Raw genomic sequence first — 16,318 nt, 5'->3', positions numbered from 1 at the left:
AAAGCTTGTATTGTTAGGCTACATTTTTTCTCGATATACACAGGCAAGTACGTACACACACATGTTATATCGATTACATTGATGCAGAGGTTTCGTGGAGTCTATATTGAATAGAAATTTTTCTTTTGTTATTAAGCACGTCATTTTACGAGATATATTCATTCAGTAACGTATATTAGTTTCATCTTAACCTTTCTAATAAAATAATAGAAACATAAGAAATGATATATCAAAGGACTCAAATAATAATTAAATGTATATACTAAAGATAATATCATCAAGTGACTGACAAAAGTATTTCACATCCAAATTGTTATATCGACAATTTTTTATTCTGAAATTGATTATACTTGCGATTATTGTATGTTAATTTAAACAATGTACAGTTTATATCTAGTACTGTATAAATAATATCAATCATTTAAACATTGCAGTTATTAAAAATTCTCGCTTTATATTCCGAAGAGTAAACATCGGAAGTCTCCCGCTGCTTTCACGCAGGTACGTTTGATAATTAATACTTTCGATTATTTTATATTTATTTACGCAATGTATAATGCACAATATGGTGCTAGGTTAGTGTAATATACTATTACGTCAAATATAAACGATATCGCATTTGTTTAAACATTATATAACTGTTAATGCACTTTGAATGTAAAATGATGTAATGTTTTATTAGAAATTTAGGAAATTTCTAATTGAATTAAAACGATAATAAATACATGGGCGACTTTGGTAGCTCTTCAATTAATCTAACATTTCTGTCAAATATATATACATAATTGATCGTAACTCTGACAAATAGAAATTAATATAGATTAGAGAGCCTCCAAAAGTAGCCAAATGTATTTCACGTAAAATGTTGTTCTAATAACGGTTCAGTTTCTGGTCGAACGATCCTTGTACGATCAACTTGCCTTTCCTTCTCCTATTTTCTTACTTACTTGATATACGTTCAGCTGCAAATAATACAGAACTAATAGCTATTTAATGTAAGACATTATTAAAGTAATTAATTGTTGTCTTGTTTGTTTTCAATGATTTTATTTTTTATTTCTTTGTTCGTTTTGTTGTACTTTCCCTTGTACATGATTGTAACCACAAATACGTATCTAATAATATTTTCATCAAATAATAAAAAGTAATGATTGGAGTTGCAAAAAGTATAAATTGTTCTTTCGACTGAATTGTACATTTGAGATTAATTCCAATCGAGTCAAGGAGGTCTATCTTCTCAGACATCTCTTGGTGTATGAATCTCTGCTGTTGCTTCTAATACCAATTGTTCCGCAACAACAGAGACAGCAGACTCGCGTCTTTCTTGGTTCAGAATAGCATCTATAAATATCACAAGTAGAAAGATTTTGTTCTGTTTTGGCACAAGTGCGATTAATAAGTTACCTGAACATTCCTTGTCGCATTTAACGATCTTTTGTCTTTCTCGAAATTGACTCATATTTAATTCTATCAAGGCAGGACCAAATATCCAATATCCTAAGGAACCTCCGATGGCAAGAGCAATACTAATATATATGTTATATGTCATAACTGCCATCATAAGTATATAACCAAGCGTGGTATGAATAGACCAATGAAGTACTTGTAATATCCATTTGCCGCAGCTTGGACTGATAATAAACAATCATTTTAATCACGAGCTCAAGATTAAATTAAAAATATATTTTCTTTTGATTTTGTTACTCTTATACAATGTTTTTGTTTGATTGGTAAGATAAATAGCATGAATTACTTATCATTATTATACAAAATAATACCAATTCATAGAAGAGAAAGAAGCAAAGGATCTTGGTGACATTTTAGATAACAAAGAAGAATTCTCTGAAGATCTAGAAACAGGTTTTTGTTTAAATATCGCAATTTGTTCCAATTTAATCTGGGATATTTTCATAGCCTCATATAATATTGCAAGACTAATTAAACCTATACAAGTAGACACAAAAGCATATGTAGTGGAAACATTGTATCCTGGAAACAAGAATGTACCCAGGTCTTTTCCCAACCAATACCACATATGCATCTAGAAAAATATTTAGAACATGATGTGCAATCAATTGTAAACAATGTTAAAGTTATATTTACCATAATTGCTTGCAGTATCTTCTAAAGGTAAAAGTACATTTCTATATTCATGCACTGGTATGATAAGAGACACATAGAGATAGTTGATCGCTCATTCTTAAATCTACCTAGCTTTACCCAAAAGTCCATCGTTCGTTTAATTGTACTGTATTTGTGTGTAATTGTAACATTTTCAATTATACATTATTTTATGTTTATTATGTTCATTAATGTTTCAAAAAGTTAACAATAGGGAATATCAATAAGGTCTTCATTGAATTGAAGATAAGATCAATGTTTCTATCTCCAACTTTATTATTAATACTATTTTAAAATAGAACATTGAAACGAACGTTTACAGGTTAAATGTCTATTTCCAAAAATCACGTACGTCCCGTGGCTGCATCGCGCGCGCGTGTGTGTACATATATACATGTACGTACTTGGAAAATCACAATGTTTTTAATATCGCGTACATTTCGTCGAAAGATAATAACGTTCATAACAGTAATAAGATCAACGATCGTTCTTGCGCATTTGGTACGATTGCAAGATATTAAGTCTTTTTATACTGTTTCAATTATAAAAATTAACGAGGAGAGTCGCGTCAATGTTTTGCAAATGTATGCGAACCTAAAACAATCCAACGCTCGTTTTGGTTCATCGAAAAGAATTCAGATAATTTCAATCGGAAGAAAAATTTACCACATTTCATGTAAAAACGTATGATTGAATTTTAAATATTTTAATCTTAAATGGAAAAAAGGGAGGAGAATGACTGAAAGATGGAAGAAATTAGGCTAGACAAGAACTCCATCTACGTCACCTCGACAAGCATACGTGGTTAATCAAAGCACCAAAAGGTAAGCCCTAAAGGCTGTCTATTTTTGGCTTTGGGCCCATCGATCCTACGAAGCTTTGTTTCACAAATAGTGTGTTTCAAATTGTACTTCGTATTTGAAAATCGAATCGGTTGATGAATTAACGATGACCATGCCAATCTACATAGGTGAACCTGTGAAGAGGCCTTAATGTCGGGCATTTTCTTTTCAAAAAGGCAAAACTTCATATCCCGCTCTGCATTTTCATTCATTTATATTTTTATAATAAATTGCCGAACGAGCATTAAGCGCGAATGTTATCACGTACGGACGCATATACGTATTCTACAAGCATGCGTTTACACACGTGTGCACATGCGTATGTAAACAGAGTGGTGATGGCGGTGGTAGTGGCGTTGTCCCAGCTCAAAAAATGAATAAAGAATATTTTTCTTCGATGTTTTCCTTTACAGAGAAATGAGCAGTTCCGAGGAGATATCTTATATATCGTGGTTTTGTGCCGTCAAAGGAAATGAGTTTTTTTGTCGGGTAAGTCAAGTATCTGTCTGCCTCTGTTTGTCCTTCGGTCAATGAGGTTAGAGTGTAAGAATTATAAATATTTTCTTTTCATTTCTGACCATGACAAATGTTACGTCGTAATATATTGCTATGACCTATGGATTATATTTTAATAGTTGGATGTAGAAATTATCATTCTCATGTTTTTTCGCATCTTAATAATATTATTCTCATTTAGAGTTATGTCGTGTAATATTAAGATCATTGTTAGAATTTTATTGTTAGATTATATATATATATATTTAATAAATTGTTTTAGATCGACGAAGATTACATTAGAGATAAATTTAATTTAACAGGGTTAAACGAACAAGTGCCGTACTACCAGCAAGCATTAGATTTGATTCTAAATATCGAGCCTTGTAGGTGAATCAGTAGTACTAAGATCCTTGCATTAATTAGAAATATATTATTGTATACTAGTTTCGATATCATTGCATTTTATTTATAGCATATTATGATATAGAGGCAATCAAATATGATTACGTCATAGAGGCTGCTAGAGTGACCTATGGTCTAATTCACGCACGTTATATTCTCACAAATCGAGGAATTGCTCAAATGATTGAAAAATATCAAGCGGGTGATTTTGGCCATTGTCCGCGTGTATATTGCGAGTCCCAACCAATGTTACCTCTGGGTCTTAGTGATGTTCCTGGTGAAGCTATGGTCAAAAGTTATTGCCCTAAATGTATGGATGTCTATACACCTAAAAGTTCTAGGCATCATCATACCGATGGTGCATATTTTGGTACAGGATTTCCACATATGCTTCTGATGGTTCATCCAGAGTATCGACCAAAAGGCGCAACAAATCATTTTATATCTAGGTAATTGATATTGGTTAACAATGTTTTTACTGTTATGCAGGTGAACAAATTGTTTATTGAGTATGACATTCGTATCAATTAGTTTCTCATTTTCATTACGATTATTAAAATATACATACATAGTTTCTATTATTTACAGATTATACGGTTTTAAAATTCATTCACTGGCTTATCAGATACAGCGACAGTCAGCATCGATCTTTAAAACACCATTGCGAGCTCTTAAAGATAAGAAGGAGAAATGTCAAGAGCAGTTTGACGTACTTTAGATCATTTTTTGTTAGATATAAGTAAAATATTTTTTATATCTCTCTTCATTTGACTGTGTAAAATGTTGTAATCCGGGCTAATTTTTTATTATCTTATAAAATAGGGAAATCTCAAGTTCTTCAAACCTATTTACAATAAGCCAATTTATAAAAAACTTAGGTTTTGAACGTAAATTGTGGAGAGGGGAAGAGAGAGAGTGAGGGGGGGGGGTAGAAAACGAGACAATAGTGCAATTTGTCAATGTATCTATCTTCTAATATGATGAGAGGAATTTTTATAACAATTTAAGTGACAATTTCCATTTACATGAAAATGATATTTATATGCGAGAAAAGGGATACGATATACTTAGGATAATTGGTAGATTATAAGAAGGAAGGTAAAAAATATGGATAGGATGTAATTGTCCGTATGAGTCCATTGTATAATTATGATTGCTGCCAAGTAGTTCCTATGTATGATCTTCGTATGAAGATTTATCATTAGTTGAAAAGTATTGTCGGTGTTGATATCATATCAAGTAAATGCATCAAAGAATTATTTGTTAGATATACTTAAATTTTATTTTCAAATAAATAAAACAATGAAATATAGTGATCAAGATTTTTTGTGTATATGACTAATTGAAAAATTAGGATGAATCCGGATATATGAGAATGATTAGGATGAATCAGGTATATGATAGATCATAAAAGAGAAGATTGTGTATTGTACATTGCAAATACAATAGTTCCTTTTTATACTTTTGAAAATCTCTGTACTAGTTAGTTTCATATTATAAAGAATGTATATGTATGAAACATTCTTTATATATTATTATTTTGTGGTCATACAAAATAAATGGATTTTGGTATTGTTTCTAGTATAAATGTAGATATGACGTGTGTTGTAAAAAAATTGTACCCATTGGTACTTCAAATTATATTAGTCCAGAAGTTCTAATGGATAACAGTGAAAACGGATATTCTTTCTTAATGACAATGTTAAATATAAGGTTGGTATTAAGGAGGAAATTAGGATACGATAAGAGCGCCATCTACATCGTTTCGACGAGCAAGCGTGGCTAATCAAAGCACCAAAAGGTAAGCCGTAAGGGCTGTTTATTTTTGGGTTTACATTGGGCCGCTCGGTCCTACAAGGCTTTTTTCGAGTAATGTGCTTCCTGGCCGTGTCGGATCGTACGTCGTACTTGAAAATCAGTTGACGAAGCAGCGATGACCACGCCAATGTAGGTGAAGCCGCGGAGAGGCCGTAATGTCGGGCATCTTGCTTAGTAAAAGCCAAAACTCCATTGCTCCCCCTGCACCCATTCGTTCGCGTCTTTTTAACCAATTGCCAAACGGGCACTAAGCACAAACGTAATACGCATACGTATATACGTATGTACATACATCACACATGTAGACACGTGCACATTTGCATACATACATATGTACGTATATATAATAATTATTCGTTCATATCGATGCACGTGTATTGGTGCATATATATCTGTTCTATTATACAACTCTCTCTCTCTGTCTCTCTGTCTCTCTCTCTCTCTCTCTCTCTCTCTCTTTCTCTCTTTCTCAATACACGTAACGTATGCGCGTGCGCGCATCCCCTACACACATGCGCGCGCGCGCGCGCAAGCGCACGTACGTATGTACAAAGATACGATTCGCGATTCTTGCGCACACGCATGTTCACGCATTACACACGCGCTCTCTGTACTTCATCAACGCGGCGGTGGCGGCGGTGGCAGCTTTTTAGCACAGAAAATTAATAAAGAATATTTTTCTTCAATTTTTTCGTTCGCAGAAAAATGAGCAGTTCCGAGGAGGTATCTTGGATATCGTGGTTTTGTGGCCTCAGAGGAAATGAGTTTTTCTGTGAGGTAAGTCAAGTATCTGTTTGTCTCTATTCGTCTTCATAATTAGTTATTCTTTATCAATCTGTCAATGAAGCAATGATAAACCTTAAGTCGAACCGAAATATATTTTTATTATCTTCATCATCGTAGTCGTCATAATTTAACATGATTGTGAATAAGAGTTACGGATATTTTCTTCCATTTGTAACACAATGAAAAGTGTAACATTGTGATAGATTACTATGACCTACAGATGTCTGAATTATTATTCCATATTTCTTTTTCTACCTCAATAATATCATTCTTATTTGTAAACATATTGTGTAATATTTCGATTATCATTAGGATTTTATACTGGTTAATATATATATATTTAATAAATTGTTTCAGGTCGATGAAGATTACATTCAGGATAAATTTAATTTAACAGGATTGAACGAACAAGTGCCACATTACAGACAAGCACTGGATATGATATTAGATCTCGAGCCTCGTAGGTGAACCCGTTGTGCTAAGTTCCTTGTATTACTTCTAAGTACATCATTTTGCATTAGTTCTGATAACTGCTTTTTATTTATAGTAGATGACGATTTAGATGACAATCCAAACCAGTCAGATCTGATTGAACAGGCTGCAGAAATGCTTTATGGTCTCATTCATGCACGTTATATTCTCACAAATCGAGGAATTGCTCAAATGATTGAAAAATATCAAGCGGGTGATTTTGGCCATTGTCCGCGTGTATATTGCGAGTCCCAACCAATGTTACCTCTGGGTCTTAGTGATGTTCCTGGTGAAGCTATGGTCAAAAGTTATTGCCCTAAATGTATGGATGTCTATACACCTAAAAGTTCTAGGCATCATCATACCGATGGTGCATATTTTGGTACAGGATTTCCACACATGCTTTTTATGGTTCACCCAGAGTACAGACCAAAACGCGCAGCAAATCAATTTGTACCTAGGTGATTCATATTGTTTGATAATATTTCTACTGTTATACAAAATTCATTGGATATGACATTTGTAACGACCAGAGTTCATTGCAATTGTTAAAATATGAATAACAGTTTGTACTATTTACAGGTTATATGGCTTTAAAATTCATCCATTGGCATATCAAATGCAGCAACAATCTGCATCGACCTTCAAAGCACCATTACGAGCTCTTAATTACAATAATGGGAAACGCTAAGAGCACTTTGACATACTTTAGACCATTTTTCATTACTCATAATGCAATTCCTAATTTCGTCCCTGCGATTTAAATAAAATATTATTTTTTATATCTCTCTTCATACGTCTATGCAAAATGCTATGATGCAGGCTGTTTCTTAATCTTTCGAACCATAGAATACAGAAACCTCCCAAAGCTTTCCGAGTCTACCTATAAAGAAGTGTTTACGCACTGCAACGGGGGCAGGGGAGAGAGAGAGATAGAGCGAGAGAGAGAGAGAGAGAGAGAAAGAGAGGGAGAGAATGAGAATAAGAGAGTGAAAGAAAGAAAGAGAGAATGAGACAATAGAGCAATCTGTCAATCTATCGATCTTGCGACACGATGGGAGGATCTTGGCATTTTTTTTCAATTTAAGTGACAGTTTACGTTTACATGAAAATCATATTTATATGCGAGAAAAGGGATAAAACATACTTAGGATAATTGCTAGATTATAAGAAGGAAGATAAGAAATATGGATAGGATGTAATTGTCCGTATGAGTCCCATTGTGTACTATGACTGCTGCCAAGTAGTTCCTATGTATGACCTTATAAAGGTCGATCATTACTTGAGGAGCATTGTTGGCATCAATATCACATCGAGTAAATGCATAAAAGAATTATTTGTTAGTCATACTTTCATTTAATTTTCGAATAAATAAAACAATGAAATATAATGAAGACGATTTCTTTGTTTCTATGAATAATTAAGAAAATATGATAGAGAGAGAGATATCTAATAGATCATAATGTGTATGATAAAGAGCATGAAAACAAAGATTGTATATTGTTACATATGTATATTGTATAGCTTTTTTTTTTACACTTACACTTACGCTAGGCTAGTTTCATTGCAAATAACATATACAAATGAGAGACATTAGATATGTATATCTTTGAACTTATGTCTTCAAGTATGATATTTGGAATGATTTTGATATTTATCAGCATTCAAAATTTCTATGCTTACGCGCGGGTTATTTACTTTAATATAAATTGAGTTTAATCGAAATTCAACAAACTCCAATGTCTGTACGTATTACGTTAGATAATTTTTAAAATTATAGGAAATCAGATTGAAGAAAAATTAAAATAAAGTATGATTTGTTTACTTAAGGACACAACGTTTTTTCAGAGGCTTGCGTAAAAGAGAAATATGCGATCGTATCGTTTAAAAATACATTGTACTCTAGCGTCCTTTTGAATTTTCAATTTATGATCCTAAGAATTGAGAAATTATAGTAGGAAAATTCAATCTAAAATTGAGAATGTTCTACCGATGTGCCATCTAGCGTAGGATAGATATGTATAAATAATTTTCCACTTACGCGAGTCGGACGGTCTTTCTATCGAACGTATTTCATTGATAGATTATTAGAGCCTAATGGCTCGATATTCCTGCGATTTTTAATCGACTCTTTTTATAAGAAATTAAAAAGGGATGAAACGTTTCTTGTACAAATAGAAGAGAAGAAAATGAAAAGATGTAATGGTCTCGCAGCGCCCTGGCATCAACCAATCGGAATGTTTTTTGAGGATTTAAATTTTGATGACGTAATAAAGAAATAACCGGTAGAAAGTAAATGAAACAGTTTGTATTTGAAAATCCAAAATATGGACACTAAATGGTATTTAGGATTAATCACAATGTACCATTTCATGTAATAATTTATACTGACGTAAATATTCATTTGTAATTGTATTTTGTTTATACCGTACTTTGATTTTTCTTTTTCATCGAGGAAACAAAGAGAAAATTGACATTTCTTTGATGCTACAGGAGGAACATTGACAAGTGCGCGTATGATGGTGTTTCTAAGTGAACAAAAGCAGATTATTCTATTATTTCTTTTTGTTTGGTCTTCTTCCAGAAATATTGTTAATTTATTACTTTCGTGAGAACAATCGGTAGAGTTATCGAGTATTTAATCTATCTTATTATCATGTATTTTACCATATTATTTAAGTTTTCGTATTTTTAGATTGGAAATCACTTGAAAATATTCTTGCAAAGTTTTAAATAATGGAAGATCATTCTACTAGATCAAGTTTTGGTGCTGGTGGATTGCACGTACGTCCTAAGTTTCAACCGGTTCGTGTGAAAGCTTTATTGCATTTTTGTGAAAGTGACGATGAAGAAAATGAAGAAAATACAATTAATTCAGGAAATGAAACTGACTATGATGTTCAAGCATTACCTTTAAATGATTCTGTTCAGGATGTACGTTGCAACGACGAATCGTTGCAACATATATCACATTCTGGATGTATCGATGGAAAATCGAAAGAAGTACATGCTGGTGTTTCTTCGAACTCTTCTTTCAAAGAATATTTACAAAGCAATGATGATAGTGAAGCTAATAGTGATGTTAGGTTGTCGGTGGAAATGGATACTGTTGTGTACGATAATGTTAACAGGACCGATGAGGGAGAACAAGAAAAGAGTCGCAAAGTGATGTCTCGTGAAAATACTTGCGTACAGAATATTAAAAACAGCGATCTCTTGGATGCGATACAGCATGGAAATTCTTTATTTCACGATACGATGAAAGATGAAAGAAATTCTAATTTAGGATTGAAATCGTATCAAGACAACGTGTTAGGCATGAAAGTACATGAAAATACTCCATCAAATATCTATGCTGAACGTATGGAACAGAAACAAGGAAATCTGATTATGGAAGAAAATATACATAGAGAAAAATTTGATCATAAAAATGAAAATAAACCTTATAGGGATACAGAAAGCGGTATTGGACATATTGCCTTTATACTTGCCAATGACAAAAATACATTGCGAGATATAAACTGTGTAGTTACAAATTCATCAAAACCAAAATCTCCTACGGACGAGAAGTATTTAAACTCAGAAAATCTTCTTTGTTCAGAGACCCCGTCTATTTCTGATACTAGATCATCCATTTATTCTGTTTCAACAGCTACCCCTTTAAAACACACAAATCTCCATTCAGTAGGATCCATTTTACAAAACAAATTACAAAGTGACATTCTAACAAATGCAGCTCAAACTCCATCAACAATCCTTTCGACATGGTCGCAGAATAGTGCAAGACAAATGCCACACCACAGTAGAGGTCTATCTGTCGTTGAATCTACGCCTACTCCTGCCAATTCAATTCTTATGCAAGGAATAAGAAAGAAGGATGATACACCTAGGTTATTAAAAGAAATTCAGCCTATATAAATACCCTGAATGCTGCATTAATCTTTAATATTTCTGTTCTTTCTCTCTCTCTCTCTCTCTCTCTCTCTTTTCTTTTTTCAGATATTTTTATCAACGAGAAAAACGTATGAGACAACCCCTAGGAATTACTATGTGTTCCGATCAATCTGATTCTGTTAATAACTTATCTGTCTTCTCGACAGAACCTAAAGTCCGAACATTACACAATAAGCAACTGTCCAGAGTAGAAGAAACTGAAACTGATAGTAATATATTTGATGCACCGTGCGAAGAGGAAAAATCAAGCAGAAATTCTATAATTAAAGAAAATATGGAGCAATTAGAGAATAAATTTATGCAGTCAGATGTTGGTTCTGCCGAATCATTGGAATCTGGTCAAAATCATAAATTAATGGACATAGGAAAAAATGATGAGAGGATAAAGAATGCGATAGAAGACATTGTTTCCGATAAGCATGCTACATCCATCTCTAAAGTGGAATTAATGAATTCGGAAGAACAAAATGTTATTTCTACCGAGAGAAAAGTAGAAGAGAATATAAAAGAAGTTGTAGGTAAAATATCGAACGTGCAGGTTTCAATACCATCAAATTCCTCCGATTCAATGGAAAGATATAAAAGGATAATGATAAAAAATAAAGAATATTTAATTCTGGGTACTTTGGGACGTGGCATGAGCGGAGAAGTCCTGCGAGTACAAGACTTGACATCGTCCGAATTACGAGCTATCAAATGCGTAAATTTAAGCCGTATGGATAAGGATTCGGCACAAGGATGTTTAGAAGAAATTTCTATGTTACATAAACTGCAGGCTTCGTGTATAGTCAAGATGTTTGATTAGTATGATTGAGTTTACTAAATATGATTATTCACAAAACGTATATATTTAATATGACATTAAAATAAACTTCATTTTTTTTAGCGAGATCAAATACCCTTTAGTCTATGTAGTAATGGAGATGGGTGATACCGATCTTAGTCGTTTACTGAAACTGACATCGCAGGAGAAACAACTTCCATTAACAATGATTCTTTACTATTGGACAGAAATGTTGACAGCTGTTAAACATATACACGACAATGGTAGAGAAAATTTAATGTATTATAAAATCTATATATTTTTATCGTATCTGCGATATAAAAAGAAGCAACTAATGACAAAGTTTTGTTTTCAGGAGTCATACATTCGGATTTAAAACCAGCTAATTTTTTATTAGTACGCGGTCGTCTAAAATTAATAGATTTTGGTATTGCTTCTAATATGAATGCGGATATGACCTCTGTTGTAAAGAATTGTCCAATTGGTACTTTAAATTATATCAGTCCAGAAGCTGTAATGGATATCGGTGGAAACGGAGATTCTCCTAATCACAATGTTAAATATAAAGTTGGTATTATGTATTTGTACTTGGGAAATAATTGTTGATATATATATGATGGTATAACGTTCCTTCTTACGCACGTGTGTGGTGTGTGTATACATATCTTTAATTGTATTGTATAGATAAGTTACAAATCGGATGTGTGGTCACTGGGATGTATTTTATATGGTCTTGTGTATGGACAAACTCCATTTCATCACATACGTCCTCAGTGGGCTAAGGTGAATGCAATAACGAATCCGAATCCAAAGATAGCTTTTCCAACGTCTATACTTTTGCTTGATAAAACAGAAAAATTCGAACCACCTCCCATTTTAATTGATGTGATGCGTAAATGCCTCCAACACGATCCTAAAGCTAGACCTACGGTGGCAGAACTTTTGCAGATACAATATATACCTGCCAGACAGGATGTTAAAGCTACGTTATCTGTTCCTCCTGAGATTCCTCCAAATATTTTAATAAAGATAAAGCATGCGTTAAACGAAGAAGAATGGAGAAGACTGGTACAGGTCCGTGATTTTTACATTACCCTGGTTTTTTATATGCATGTATAGATGTTTTATTAAAATGATATACTATTCTACTATTCTTTGACTATATTATTACTATCTTGTATTATATAGTGCTATTTTACTAAAATTAATATTATTTGTAGGTGTTGGAAAAGAAATCCTTATGAGAAAATAATAGCATTGATGTTGTATGCCAATCATCATAACTCATGTATATAGAATATAGTTGTTATATATATATATATATAGAGAGAGAGAGAGAGAGAGAGAGAGAGAGAGGGAGGGAGGGCGGGAGAGAGACAAATAACAAAATGATAAATAATTCGCCTAGCGGCGTAAGACGAATATATCAATGATGAAACGATCATTTAAATATAACGCGATTAAAGAAGCGTCAAAAAGTGCCTGTGTGTAGTACGTACGTAAATATTTGGCATTGATATAAAATAGTTACGATAGCAAACGATAAATCGATCTGCATCTATGGTATGTTCATTAAAGAAATAATTATATATCGCAAGATTAAGGAGAATACTATTAAAATAAATATCTTTTTATTATTTCACACTCGTGTGTACAAATGACTTGCTACGACGAAAGTGATTATTTTAATCGTCGCGATAGTCCGTAGATAATTAATAATAATTCTTAGATTAATACGTATAGCTTAAGATTGTGATTGCATATGACACGTTGTAAATCAATTGGTTTAAAAACGATTTTAACAAAGATTATATTTAACAGATATAAAGTTAAATATTACCGACACACATACACGTCACTTTTTCTTTTCCACAGATACGAGGTAAAAAACGAGAACGAATGTCTTAATTTATCATGATTCTTTTCTAATACTCGTCCTTTATAACACACTGCATCGCACTTTTACGACGATCTCGAACGGCAATCTTGACGATTTCGCACGCATGTATTGCATTATCGACGACATGCTTCTTCGCTAAATAGTCTTGATAATGCGAATCAATGTATGGACGTAAGTTGCCAGTATTGTAACAGACGGTCACCTTTCGGTAATGCCATAGAATCTGGGCGTTCAAACGTTAACATAATATCTTTCACTTTGTTTCTCAATTCCCGATCAAACATGTGCCCTCCCGTACGTTCAAGTGCAGATGCCATATCATATTCGACAGAGGGAAGTGGCTCGCGAATAAAACGTGCGGCTGTAGCAATACTTGGTAAGATATGCCATTGAAGAGCTTTGATTTCCCAAAGGCTACTAAGGAGCGCATTACTAAGCAACGGATCTCGTTCTTCCATGAGAAATGGGTCGCCAGTTCCTGTACCTTCCTCGGATATTAATTCCCCACCTTGGGGATGATCTATAAGTCTCTTCAAACCTGGATGTCTTAGAAGGAGGTTACCCACGAACAATAAAATGATAAGAATATCTTCGGGTGGCGCAACCAATGTTAAACGTGCAAGACGCTTCGCAAACGCTGCCACTAATGCTTCCGGTAGGTGTCTGAAAGAGAAAAAAGATTGTACAAGGACCTTTTACAAAATGAGACATCTCTTTTCCTTCAAACGTACTTTTTACAATAAATTCATTTTCTCATACTTATATTTTACTTACGTCGAACTGAGGAAAAGATCAGACAAGTAAAATAATCGTGCCTTATATTTCGTGTGAAAAATTTCTGGCTCGAACATCGAGTAAAGTTTAGTAAAAATGTTTGGATATTCCAAATTGTGCTTTGTGACCAGTAAGAATACGCCTTGTAAGGCAAGTAATCCGATAGGACCATCCGCATCCAAAGAATCCATAAGGAAGTCCGTCAATAATATAGGCTTTTCAAGATGCGGCATAACTCTTTCCAAAAGCACTATTAGCAACTGTTTGTGCAATTGAGGCGTTAATTCCCAATGCATCACGCACGCCCATACTTTGTTGAGCGAACGTCTGACGCTGGCTTGATCCCATGTGAAGCAATTAGTAGCGACTGGTAAACGTAAATAAATATATTAGATACGCTTTTTTTATTTGCGTTTGTACGATATTAAAATCTACTATATAACTTTACCTCCGTTTGATCCACACAACAATTGTTTATTTTCACAGATTTCATTCTCTGAAAAAAGGAGAAAACTAGTTTCAGGAGAAAATAACATATACGTATATACATACATATGTAATTTATATTTTCTGCCGTTCGAAATATTCTTACCATCTGTGTCTTTAGGCAGTGGTAGTTTATCTATAAGTTCGAGCAAATTCTTAATGTAAATTTCACGCGGTTGTCTCTTTGGAGTAAGAGACGGTAGACACTTCCATGTATAGTAAAGTGCATCCGAATATCCAGCTATCTCTTGAAATCTATTTATTAGATTAATATTGTCTTTCTCCGGGGAAAGTAAAGACATAAGGATAGGTTTTAGACGGTGTAGCGGTAGGTAATATCCCAAAGTCCCAGTTGGTTCAAGCGGAGTTTTACCTTCTTGGGCTAACAATTTTAATGCCGTAGTAAGGGCCTGCAATTGAATGGTCGGACGAGATTTCTCTATAGATAAAAGAATTTTCTCCCAGACTTCTTCGTAACAATTGCGCAACCAGTTGATGTAACGTCTTTCTGGACTAGGTTCTATTAAGAAAATTCTTATGAAAAAGACATAGAAAAAAAATGAAACAATTCGAGTTACAGTTTCGACCTTACCTGAGATGGTAAGAGTAATTGTTTGTTCTACAAACATATCACCCCGTTTAAGCACTTCCACAAATATTGTTTCTATAGTCAATAAACAAGAGGATGATGATTCCTATTGAAAGTAAGAAGATATACATAAGTTTTGCTATAACCTTAAGAAAAATATCATCACAATGCAATCAGAATCGATACATACATACATACGTACATACATTATATATAAAATATATGATATACAACACGCATATATATATATATATATACACACACACACACATATATATAGAGAGAGTAATATATAGAGAGAGAGGGAGAGAAACGTCTTACATCCCACTGGCTAATTATGTCAACGAGATTATTGGCATATTTTCGTGAAGAAAGAAATTCTTGAGCTTTCTGTCTAAACGTTCTCGTCGACATTTTCTGCATAGAAGAAGCACCAGGAAGATCCAATGCATCCGCCATCCTTCTGTACGACAGATTTGTGCTTAATGGCAGAGGTCAGAGCGTTGAAACCTTCGTGGTCAGAAAGAACCACTCTTTTATCCTTTATTGTCACGTGTTAAGTAACATATACTCGAAATATTTCAAAATTAAGACTCGCCTAATAAAATGGTGTGCTCGCTTTTACCGACGGAGAAAATGAAATCGAGATAGGCTTAGATAAGTAAAGTCTATTATAGGGGATGCAGAAGGAAACATTCACCGTTTCCGGAAGTAGACGTTTCGTTTCACCTGGCTCTGCCATCGAAAATGATTAGAAAATGAATAGCAAGAGGCAATCTAAGAAGGTACCATAGGTTTTTCAACCCTTTTGCGATTGTCAACGATAAGGAAAACATCTCGAGATGACGAATGTGTTTATTAAGGAGATCCTTTCATCAAAATGTCACGATCAA

At 33.6% G+C, this 16,318-nt stretch overlaps 5 protein-coding genes across 16 annotated transcripts; 3 read left to right on the top strand and 2 right to left on the bottom strand.

Annotated features, from left to right (window-relative positions):
- Positions 1–75: 75 nt before the first annotated feature.
- Positions 76–5,185, top strand: LOC127070713 (casein kinase II subunit beta-like). Of its 2 annotated transcripts, XM_051009020.1 has the most exons (6): positions 76–361; positions 435–501; positions 3,377–3,452; positions 3,742–3,844; positions 3,934–4,312; positions 4,452–5,185. In XM_051009020.1, the coding sequence occupies exons 3-6, from the start codon at positions 3,381–3,383 to the stop codon at positions 4,579–4,581; spliced, it is 684 nt and encodes a 227-aa protein (XP_050864977.1). In that variant the 5' UTR covers positions 76–361; positions 435–501; positions 3,377–3,380; the 3' UTR covers positions 4,582–5,185. The 2 variants fall into 2 exon arrangements, with proteins under 2 accessions (XP_050864977.1, XP_050864976.1); XM_051009019.1 differs by lacking the exons at positions 76–361; positions 435–501 and adding an exon at positions 2,800–2,945.
- LOC127070714 (uncharacterized) lies at positions 1,023–2,244 on the bottom strand. The gene is made up of 4 exons (XM_051009021.1): positions 2,104–2,244; positions 1,779–2,041; positions 1,405–1,631; positions 1,023–1,341 (listed from the first exon to the last, which is right to left on the bottom strand). Exons 1-4 carry the CDS (start codon positions 2,104–2,106, stop codon positions 1,238–1,240), a joined length of 597 nt encoding a protein of 198 aa, XP_050864978.1. The 5' UTR covers positions 2,107–2,244; the 3' UTR covers positions 1,023–1,237.
- A 149-nt stretch (positions 5,186–5,334) lies between the features above and the next one.
- LOC127070712 (casein kinase II subunit beta) lies at positions 5,335–8,328 on the top strand. Of its 6 annotated transcripts, none has more exons than XM_051009015.1 (5): positions 5,335–5,664; positions 6,383–6,458; positions 6,825–6,927; positions 7,015–7,399; positions 7,521–8,328. In XM_051009015.1, exons 2-5 carry the CDS (start codon positions 6,387–6,389, stop codon positions 7,627–7,629), a joined length of 669 nt encoding a protein of 222 aa, XP_050864972.1. In that variant the 5' UTR covers positions 5,335–5,664; positions 6,383–6,386; the 3' UTR covers positions 7,630–8,328. The 6 variants fall into 6 exon arrangements, with proteins under 6 accessions (XP_050864972.1, XP_050864975.1, XP_050864969.1 ...); XM_051009018.1 differs by having other exon boundaries at positions 5,600–5,664; positions 7,018–7,399; XM_051009012.1 differs by having other exon boundaries at positions 5,661–5,810.
- A 147-nt stretch (positions 8,329–8,475) lies between these two features.
- On the top strand, positions 8,476–13,318 carry LOC127070695 (uncharacterized). Of its 6 annotated transcripts, none has more exons than XM_051008987.1 (7): positions 8,476–9,559; positions 9,634–10,828; positions 10,938–11,696; positions 11,779–11,939; positions 12,032–12,243; positions 12,361–12,750; positions 12,897–13,318. In XM_051008987.1, the coding sequence occupies exons 2-7, from the start codon at positions 9,675–9,677 to the stop codon at positions 12,918–12,920; spliced, it is 2,700 nt and encodes an 899-aa protein (XP_050864944.1). In that variant the 5' UTR covers positions 8,476–9,559; positions 9,634–9,674; the 3' UTR covers positions 12,921–13,318. The 6 variants fall into 6 exon arrangements, with proteins under 6 accessions (XP_050864944.1, XP_050864942.1, XP_050864941.1 ...); XM_051008985.1 differs by lacking the exon at positions 12,897–13,318 and having other exon boundaries at positions 8,476–9,312; positions 9,432–9,559; positions 12,361–12,827; XM_051008984.1 differs by lacking the exon at positions 12,897–13,318 and having other exon boundaries at positions 8,476–9,330; positions 9,432–9,559; positions 12,361–12,827.
- LOC127070700 (nucleolar complex protein 4 homolog B) lies at positions 13,291–16,148 on the bottom strand. The gene is made up of 7 exons (XM_051008996.1): positions 16,024–16,148; positions 15,747–15,935; positions 15,429–15,531; positions 14,943–15,356; positions 14,799–14,846; positions 14,351–14,717; positions 13,291–14,239 (listed from the first exon to the last, which is right to left on the bottom strand). Exons 2-7 carry the CDS (start codon positions 15,882–15,884, stop codon positions 13,735–13,737), a joined length of 1,575 nt encoding a protein of 524 aa, XP_050864953.1. The 5' UTR covers positions 15,885–15,935; positions 16,024–16,148; the 3' UTR covers positions 13,291–13,734.
- Positions 16,149–16,318: the final 170 nt, after the last annotated feature.

The sequence above is a fragment of the Vespula vulgaris genome, chromosome 19 (assembly GCF_905475345.1).
Source record: "Vespula vulgaris chromosome 19, iyVesVulg1.1, whole genome shotgun sequence".
NCBI lineage: Eukaryota > Metazoa > Arthropoda > Insecta > Hymenoptera > Vespidae > Vespula > Vespula vulgaris.
This window is presented reverse-complemented; position numbering and strand designations above follow the sequence as displayed.

Coding starts and splice junctions, on each gene's coding strand:
- LOC127070714 (XM_051009021.1), bottom strand. Junction 1,632..1,778: donor TCTTTCTCTTCTATGAATTG/GTATTATTTTGT, acceptor GTTTATTATCAG/TCCAAGCTGCGGCAAATGGA. Junction 1,342..1,404: donor ATGCGACAAGGAATGTTCAG/GTAACTTATTAA, acceptor TGATATTTATAG/ATGCTATTCTGAACCAAGAA.
- LOC127070713 (XM_051009020.1), top strand. CDS start 3,381: ATGAGCAGTTCCGAGGAGATATCTTATATATCGTGGTTTTGTGCCGTC. Junction 3,453..3,741: donor GAAATGAGTTTTTTTGTCGG/GTAAGTCAAGTA, acceptor AAATTGTTTTAG/ATCGACGAAGATTACATTAG. Junction 4,313..4,451: donor ACAAATCATTTTATATCTAG/GTAATTGATATT, acceptor TATTATTTACAG/ATTATACGGTTTTAAAATTC.
- LOC127070712 (XM_051009012.1), top strand. Junction 6,459..6,824: donor GAAATGAGTTTTTCTGTGAG/GTAAGTCAAGTA, acceptor AAATTGTTTCAG/GTCGATGAAGATTACATTCA. Junction 7,400..7,520: donor GCAAATCAATTTGTACCTAG/GTGATTCATATT, acceptor TACTATTTACAG/GTTATATGGCTTTAAAATTC.
- LOC127070695 (XM_051008986.1), top strand. CDS start 9,675: ATGGAAGATCATTCTACTAGATCAAGTTTTGGTGCTGGTGGATTGCAC. Junction 11,697..11,778: donor ATAGTCAAGATGTTTGATTA/GTATGATTGAGT, acceptor CATTTTTTTTAG/CGAGATCAAATACCCTTTAG. Junction 12,244..12,360: donor ATCACAATGTTAAATATAAA/GTTGGTATTATG, acceptor TGTATTGTATAG/ATAAGTTACAAATCGGATGT.
- LOC127070700 (XM_051008996.1), bottom strand. CDS start 15,884: ATGGCGGATGCATTGGATCTTCCTGGTGCTTCTTCTATGCAGAAAATG. Junction 14,847..14,942: donor ACTGCCTAAAGACACAGATG/GTAAGAATATTT, acceptor TCCTTTTTTCAG/AGAATGAAATCTGTGAAAAT. Junction 14,718..14,798: donor GTTGTGTGGATCAAACGGAG/GTAAAGTTATAT, acceptor TACGTTTACCAG/TCGCTACTAATTGCTTCACA.